Source organism: Oncorhynchus clarkii, chromosome 4, assembly GCF_045791955.1.
Source record: "Oncorhynchus clarkii lewisi isolate Uvic-CL-2024 chromosome 4, UVic_Ocla_1.0, whole genome shotgun sequence".
Taxonomy (NCBI): Eukaryota; Metazoa; Chordata; class Actinopteri; order Salmoniformes; family Salmonidae; genus Oncorhynchus; species Oncorhynchus clarkii.
The window spans coordinates 69,089,792-69,099,096 of record NC_092150.1 but is presented as its reverse complement, the minus strand read 5'-3'; the positions used below and the strand labels follow the sequence as shown (position 1 = coordinate 69,099,096).

Sequence of the window (9,305 nt, the reverse complement as noted above, 5' to 3'; positions counted from 1 at the left end):
AACTATTCACCCTTGACCCATCATCCTCTATTCTCATCACTGCCTCAGCATATGACACCTTCTGTTCTACTCGGACCCTGGCAACCTCAACCTGTCTCTCTCGCACCGGGGACTTCTGATCCCCAACAACATGGGCACCCAATTGACACACAGATTTTTCCACCGATACTAGACATTCCTTTGTCCCATGCCCTGCATACTTCTCACATCTCAGAATCTCCCTCCTACACACTGCTGCATATGACCATATACATGGCCTAGCCTGCATCTGAGAGCAGCATCCTCATTTCCAGTCAGTGATTGCTGGAGTGCTTGCATTTGGCCTCTGGGCAGAAAGAATCAACAACACCTCTCACCTCTTACCACATTGAGTGGTTGATAATATCCAAGGCTTATATGCTCTGTGCGCAATAGCCTGGGGATGAAGCAGAGATCTGTGTATAATGACGAGATGCTCATGTCTCTGCACTAACAATGGGAGTTTTTGTCCCAAAGGCAGGAAGGCAGGTGACACGCCTAGGTCTGCATATTAAGCCCATAGAAATTAATTGGGCTTATTTTGGACATATTTTGGTGTGTGCAAAATCTCTCACTTCACTTGTTCCTCTTTGGATGAGGTTACTAACCATGCAACTGCCTTACCACGGGAGTTTGGACTTCTGTTTTAAAGCCAGGGGATGAGTCTGAGTCATATTTCACTGTTACAAATAACTGTACATTTTTTAAAATTAAAAGTAGTCATGATGGTTGTACTGTTGCTTGTATGCGTTGTATCCGTGTGCTTACTGGCTTTTACCCTAATATTGGCTACTCTAGGTAGTAGCCCTGCTGCCACAAAATGGCGCTATTATTCCTTACATCGTTTGTCATTGATGTCTTGCGTTAAAAGAAAAAAAAACTTTGTGGATTTATTTTTTTATTAGTCCACTGTTGATACAGTCCCAAAATATTTTGCATGTCAGCAGTCAAGTTTTCAAGATATAGGATTTTCAAGAAGCAAAATGTAACTTACAGCAGTTGTCGTACCAGGCGGTCAGGATGCTCTCGATGGTGCAGCTGTATAACTTTTTCCGAATCTGAGGACCCATGCCAAATCTTTCATTCTCCTGGAGGGGGAATAGGCGTTGTCATGCCCTCTTCACAACTGTCTTGGTGTGTTTGGACCATGATAGTTTGTTGGTGATGTGGACACCAAGGAACTTGAAGCTCTCAACCTGTTCCACCACAGCCCGTCGATGAGACAGTGTCCGTCGCTCAACAGTGTCCCATGTGGATCATGAATGGTCCACCACCCAAAAGACATCTAGCCAGATGTACACAGCTATGGGAAAAATTGGAGTCAACATGGGCCACATCCCTGTGAAACGCTTTCAGCACATTTTAGAGTCCATGCCCCAACGAATTGAGGCTGTTCTGAAGCCAAAGGGGGTGTTCCTAATGTTTGGTATACTCAGTCTGTGATCAAAAGATGTAGCTCTTATACAGTCTGTAATGGGATCTGTATTTGAAACTTTGTGTCAATGCACCTGTAAAAGGAACACTACTTTAACTTCCAAATTTGATAGAAGCTGAATAGATTTTTCAGCCGTGGGTGTGTGAACATTGAGTCATGCTTACTGCAATCATTATTTCTCATGATGTCAGCACAAAAGTTCCAAATACAGATCCCATTACAGACTGTATAATAGCAACATTCTTCGATCACACACTGAGTATACCAAACATTAGGAAGACCCCCCTTTCGGCTTCAGAACAGCATCAAATTCGATCAGGACTCCATTTTGCTCCTGCCGTCCTATAGGTAGAAACTCAAACAGGATGTACCCGTGACTAGAACCATCCAACGCTGGTCTGATCAATTGGAATCCACGCTTCAATATTGTTTTGATCACATGGACTGGGAAATGTTCCGGGAAGCCTCAGAGAATAACATCGATTTATATGTTGACTCAGTGAGTGAGTATATAAGGAAGTGCATTGGAGATGTACCCACTGTGACTATTAAAACCTACCCTAACCAGAAACCGTGGATAGATGGCGGCATTTGAACAAAACTGAAAGCGCGAACCACCTCATTTAACCATGGAAAGATGACAGGGTATATGGCCGAATATAAACAGTGTAGTTATTCTCTCCGCAAGGCAGTCAAACAACTGAAATGTCGGTATAGGGACAAAGTGGTGTCGCAATTCAACGGCTCAGATATTAGACGTTTGTGGCCAGATCTACAGGCAATTACGGACTATAAAAAGAAAACCAGCCACGTCACGGACACCGACATCTTGCTTCCAGACAAACTAAAACACCTTCTTTGCCCGCTTTGAGGATAATACAGTGCCACCGACGCGCCGCGCTACCAAGGACCCCCCTCTCCTTCTCCGTGGCCGACGTGAGTAAGACATTTAAACGTGCTAACCCTCGCAAGGCTAACCCTCGCCCTATCCCATCTGGACAAGAGGAACACCTATGTAAGAATGCTATTCATTGACTACAGCTCAGCATTCCACACCATAGTACCCTCCAAGCTCATCATTAAGCTTGAGGCCCTGGGTCTCAATCCTGCCCTGTACAATTGGGTCCTGGACTTTCTTCACGGGCCGCCCCTAGGTGGTGAAGGTAGGAAACAACATCTCCACTTCGCTGATCCTCAACACTGGGGCCCCGCAAGGTTGCGTGCTCAGCCCCCTCCTGTACTCCCTGTTCACCCATGACTGCATGGCCATGCACGCCTCCAACTCGATCATCCAGTTTGCAGACGACACTACAGTAGTGGGCTTGATTACCAACAATGACAAGACAGCCTACAGGGAGGAGGTGAGAGCACTCGTGTGGGGTGTCAGGAAAACAACCTCTTCCTCAACATCAACAAAACAAAGGAGAGGATTGTGGACTTCAAGAAACAGCAGAGGGAGCACCCCCTATCCACATCGACGGGACAGTAGTGGTGAAGGTGGAAAGATCCTCGGGCTACACTTTACAGACAAACTGAAATGGTCCACCAACACAGACAGACTGGTGAAGAAGGCGCAACAGCACCACTTCAACCTCAGGAGGCTGAAGAAATTTGGCTTGTCACCTAAAAACCTGACAAACGTTTTACAGATGCACAATTGAGAGCATCCTGTTGGGAATGTATCACCGCCTGGTAAGGCAACTGCACTGCCCTCAACCGCAAGGTTCTCCAGAGGATGGACAATGCATCACCGGTGGCAAACTACCTGCCCTCCAGGACACCTACAGCACCTGATGTCACAGGAAGGCCAAAAAGATCATCAAGGACAACAACCACCCGAGCCGCTGCCTGTTCTCCCCGCTACCATCCAGAAGGCGAGGCCAGAACAGTTGCATCAAAGCTGAAAGAGACTGAAAAACAGCTTCTATCTCAAGGCCATCAGTCTGTTAAACAACAATCACTAACTCAGAGAGGCTGCTGCCTAGATACAGACTCAAATCATTGGCCACTATAATAAATGGATCACTACTCACTTTAATTAATGCCACTTTAACAATGTTTACATATCTTACATTACGCATCTCATATGTACAGTTGAAGTCGGAAGTTTACATACACTTAAGTTGGAGTCAATAAAACTGTTTTTTTAACCACTCCACAAATTTCTTGTTAACAAACTATTGTTTTGGCAAGTCGGTTCGGACATCTACTTTGTGCAAGGCACAAGTAATTTTTCCAACAATTGTTTACAGATAGATTATTTTACTTATAATTCACTGTATCACAATTCCAATGGGTCAGAAGTTTACACACACTAAGTTGACTGTGCCTTTAAACAACTTGGAAAATTCCAGAAAAGGATGTCATGGCTTTATAAGCTTCTGATAGGCTAATTGACATAATTTGAGTCAATTGGAAGTGTACCTGTGGACGTATTTCAAGGCCTACCTTCAAACTCAGTGTCTTTTTGCTTGACATCATGGGAAAATGAAAAGAAATCAGCCAAGACCTCAGAAAAAAAATTGTAGACCTCCACAAGTCTGCTTCATCATTGGGAGCAATTTCCAAACACCTGAAGGTACCGCGTTCATCTGTACAAACAATAGTACGCAAGTATAAACATGATAGGACCATGCAGCTGTCATACTGCTCAGGAAGGAGGCGCGTTATGTCTCCTAGTGATGAACATTCTTTGGTGTGAGAAGTGCAAATCAATCCCAGAACAACAGCAAAGGACCTTGTGAAGATGCTGGAGGAAACAGGTACAAAAGTATCTATATCCACAGTAAAAACTAGTCCTATATCGACATAACCTGAAAGGCCACTCAGCAAGGAAGAAGCCACTGCTCCAAAATTGCCATAAAAAAGCCAGACACAGTTTGCAACTGCACATGGGGACGAAGATCGTACTTTTTGGAGAAATGTCCTCTGGTCTGATGAAACAAAAATAGAACTGTTTGGCCATAATGACCATCGTTATGTTTGGAGGAAAAAGGGGGATGCTTGCAAGCTGAAGAACACCATCCCAACCATGAATCACGAGGGTGGCAGCATCATGTTGTGTGGTTGCTTTGCTGCAGGAGGAACTGGTGCACTTCACAAACTAGATGGTATCATGAGGCAGGAAAATCATGTGGACATATTGAAGCAACATCTCAAGACATAAGTCAGGAAGTTAAAGCTTGGTCGCAAATGGGTCTTCCAAATGGACAATGACCCCAAGCATTCTTCCAAAGTTGTGGCAAATGGTTTAAGGACTACAAAGTCAACGTATTGGAGTGGCCATCACAAAGCCCTGACCTCAATCCTGTAGAAAATTTGTGGGCAGAACTGAAAAAATGTGTGCAAGCAAGGAGGCCTACAAACCTGACTCAATTACACCAGCTCTGTCAGGAGGAATGGGCCAAAATTCTGACACACTGGGAATGTGATGAAAGAAATAAAAGCTGAAATGAATCATTCTCTCTACTATTATTCTGACATTTCACATTCTTAAAATAAAGTGGTGATCCTAATTGACCTAAAACAGGCAATCTTTACTAGGATTAAATGTCAGGAATTGTGAAAAACTGAGTTTAAATGTATTTGGCCAAGGTAAACTTCCAACTTCAACTGTATCTTATACCATCTATTCCATCTTGCCTATGCCGCTCGGCCATCGCTCATCCATACAGTATGTATATGTACATATTCTTATTCCATCCCTTTAGATTTGTGTGTATTAGATAGTTGTTGTGGAATTGCTAGATTACTTGTTAGATATTACTGCACTGTCGGAAGTAGAACCACAAGCATTTCACTGCACTCACATTAACATCTGCTGGCCATGTGTATGTGACCAATACAATTTCAGTCAATAAAACTGTACGATAACCCTTCATCAGTTACCTTTATTTAAGCCAACCCATAAAACAGTAGCCTGGATGAATTATTCCAATAAAATGGCCATGTCAACATTCACAACGGATGTTTTTGGAACAGCGTCGGTTTTCTGACAACCTATGCCGTGCCCAGGCTTCTACCAAGCATGTGAAGGAGAGTCTGCTCAAAAAGACTTGTTGAGAACAGCCGTGTATTTGAATGGGTTTGCAGCGGGTAAACACAGTGTATCTTCCACAGACAACAAGCTGATTCATGTTATCTCACACAGATGCAGAACACAATAATTGGTGTGGTTGTGCCTCAGTCCCATTGTTGAGATTGCATGAATCCCAAGAGTCGAGGGAACAAAATGGAGGATATTACATAGGATACAGGGAGTGAAATGAGTGTGATAAATAAAGAATACATTATAATAACATGGATGGCCATACTGACTATAGATCTTATTAAATGTATATTTGTTATGGGGCAAAGTAGCGTTGTGGTCCCTAGTAAAAACAAGTAAAACAAGTAGGTACTCAACTGTAATTTGCTCTGGATTATTCTTGATAGTTTCTGTCAAAAAGCTTGAGGGAGATTTATAAAACTAATATATTTAAATAATGGACATTGACCCATTGGACCATGAAGTACTGAAGATGCACATGCCAGCCAATATAAGGCTGTGAAATATCTCCTTCAGGTGGTGTAGAAAGACAAATGGATGTGATAGTTGTTACAAGATGGGCCACCAGGAGGAAGCAGTGATGTTAAAGAATAAAGTGGCTCAGATGCAAAAAGTAAGCACTATCTTACCTTTCTGTTTTTTATTTCACAAATGAAAGCTTATTCTATAGAGTTTAAACACAATGTGCTTTCATTGTGCTGGGCAGAGTTCATGCTCCACTTTAGTCTAACAGATTATGATATGGGAAAATGATTGTTGGTGATCTTTGCTTTTCCGAAGAAACTTTTATAGACTGATACTATTCACAGTCAAGCCATAAACCATGTCATAAAGACGTATACAGTAGTATATTTATAAAGGTTTGTTAGTGAACTTTCCCCTTGAGTACTTGGTAAGAAAAACAAGAGATAGGTCTATACGTATACACTTGAGTGAGTCATACTGTAGCTGACTTAGATACTATGGGAGAGCTAGTTCTCATTAGCAACCAGTGTTCTTTCGGTGTTTCACCACAGAAGTTGTCAGACAAGCTTCAGTCATAAATGTCTGTCTCACAGCCCTGTCTCATAGTTTACAGTCTGTCTTTCTTCCCTTTCACAACATGTCTCCTCTAGATACAAATATGTGACATTGTCTGTCATTAGGTCACATGACCCAGGTGGAGTGGTGTCATTGGCTCACAGAGCTTTCACCTGAGAAGGGTAAATGTCCAATGCGTTGACCCAGATATGACACATCCCTCTAATGATATAATATTGCATCCAAAAGAAGGAAATATTATACAATCTGTCCTCTATGTAGGCAGTAATTGAAAACAATTGTGCCGATTAGCATCCTGACAGTTGACAATGATTCAGCCAATTTGTCCATCCATGGCACAAACTCTTTCAATTCCCATTAGAAAGGAAGGAGTTTGGAGTTCTCCCTATGTATAGTGTCTGGTACAGTGTCTTGGGTTTATTGAAAGGCCCTTAGAACAAAATATATTACAATCATATGTATGAGGGGCACCATTCTCAAAGTCTCACTGGTAAAGCTGGTCCATCACCTGCAGGACATCTTCTAGTATGGATGGCCCCAGGTCAAGGTTCAGGGCAAAAGATGAGTCTTCCTCGACCACTGGAGAGGCCTCCACTGGGGGACAAGGAACCTGCTGGGGGGCCGCATTTAATTCAAATCCATCCGGACCCATAGTTAACCCTCCCTCCTCTTCCTGCTCCTGCTTTACCTCCTCTCGTTGGTACAACCCATCATGCTCCACCACCTCCACATCATCCAGTAAAGGCAGGGAGTGGCACTTATTGTGCCTGAAAGCATGGGGTAGGGTTCTGGCTTCGGCGGACTGTGCATCCATCTCTTCTGGGCTGAGGAGTCGTGGGGGCTTGGGTGGGGCTGGGGAGGTCCCTTTGCAGTAGAGGTCCTGGTGGCTTTGAGAGCTGTGGAGGATGAGACTACCAGTCCGGTGAAAGGCTGTGAGGTCGCCGAAGGTATCACCGTGGGCATCCAATCCGATGTGGGAGAGGTGACGGAAGTCGCCCAGTGGTAGGCTGATCATGTTGACTGACAGAAGCTCACGGCGCTTCTGCTTGCGGGGCCAGCGCATCGTGGCCGATTTCAAGTACAGGGAATTCTTCAGAGGCATTGACTTGATTGTGTGTAACGTCAGTTAGTGAGTTCAAGGTCACTCAGTTGAAGGGTCAAGTTGGCCTTTGGGCAACTCTGAAATTGTGAGGACAAACAAAATAGATAGAGAAAACTCATTTATAATTATCTGATAATCATTCCATAGTTTTATTTTTCATTTTGGCATTTCATAGATACACCCCAAATTCCAACCAATTGCCATGACCTTGGATTCCAGGTTGAGATTGGTCCATTTATGGACTGGTTCCTGCAGCAGTGACTGTATAATATAGGAACCCGTTTTTATTGTGCATGTCAAAGCTAACACACTGTAATACTCTTCTAACTTCACACACATAGCTTTCTGCACAAAGGTTAATCTAGTAAGAGTTGATGCTTAAAAAATGTTGAATTAATTGTCTCACAGAGGGAAAAGTCTAAACAACCTCGTACAGAGGAGGCTGGGGAGGAGCTATAGGAGGATGGGGCTCAATGTTAATGGCTGCAATGGAAACAATGGAAGGGTACCTGGAAATAACGTGTTTGACTCTGTTCCATTGATTCCATTCCAGCCATTACATTGATCCTAAAGCTCCTCCCACCAGCCTCCTCTGACCTCTTGTACTGGAACGTGAACACTGGGGTACCTTAGTTTGTTAATAAGTAATCTTGGAGGCTTGCTTTTATTACTTTAAAGCATTAAAAAACGTTTTTTTCTTTGAATGTTGCTATGATTACATTAGATTTGATTTCACTCAATGTCATCATTCACACCACAGGAGGTTGGTGGCACCTTAATTGGGAAGGACAGGCTCGAGGTAATGGCTGAAGTTTCCATGTGTTTGATGCCATTCCATTTGCTCCGTTCCAGCTATTATTATGAGCCGTACTCCCCTCAGCAGCCTCCACTGGTTCACACCATATGTGTCTAAAGCTCCTTGAACTTTTGAGATAGTGTTGCAATCATGGCTTGTTCTAACTGGTAGTTCCACATTTCACTCAGATTAAGATTGGAAAGATCATATTTTTTCCCCAAGGTTAGTGTTTCATATTCATATACCTGTAATGGAACAACAGTTGGGAATTCTAAGGAAAACGTTCACTCCTGACTGGAAGACAAACTGGTTAGGGACTTTCTTCATTTGTCTAAAATGTGAAGGTTATGTTGTCTTGCTTGTATTGTTAGTCAACCCCCCCCCCCCCCCCAAAAAAAAATGCTGCTTTTAAGGAATTTGCCCTATCTTTCAGACAATACAGAAATCCAAGTTGTACAGTTCTGTACAGTTAGTACAAGATTCAACAAACTTCATGATAGTTCCAATTATGGATCCTCAACAAATTAGCTCCAATGGAGACCCAATTATTTATCTAAGATTTGTATGTGGCTTTTAAAGGTTTCTCAGAGATCGGGATATTTGATAGTGGTTAGTTACTTACTGCAGCTATGAGGACAATGTGTCAGATACTGCCTCAGGTAAACTGAGGTGGCTGGTATGATTCAAATCCAGTAGGACTGACAACTTGTTATGCTGTTTCCAGATTAATATAAACAATTTCTTTGGAAAGTTAGTTGTTCTACTGACAAAGTCAACACGGTAACCACTAACTAAAGCCGTGTATAGGCCACACCGTTTGATCAAGTTGTAGTGAGGAAAAACCTTTACTGTACACGCTTAGAAA

At 42.9% G+C, this 9,305-nt stretch overlaps 1 protein-coding gene across 1 annotated transcript; it reads right to left on the bottom strand.

The window, feature by feature from the left end:
* Positions 1-6,849: 6,849 nt before the first annotated feature.
* On the bottom strand, positions 6,850-7,644 carry LOC139407810 (cdc42 effector protein 3-like). The gene has a single exon (XM_071151677.1). It carries the CDS (start codon positions 7,642-7,644, stop codon positions 7,027-7,029), a length of 618 nt encoding a protein of 205 aa, XP_071007778.1. The 3' UTR covers positions 6,850-7,026.
* Between the last annotated feature and the right edge of the window lie 1,661 nt (positions 7,645-9,305).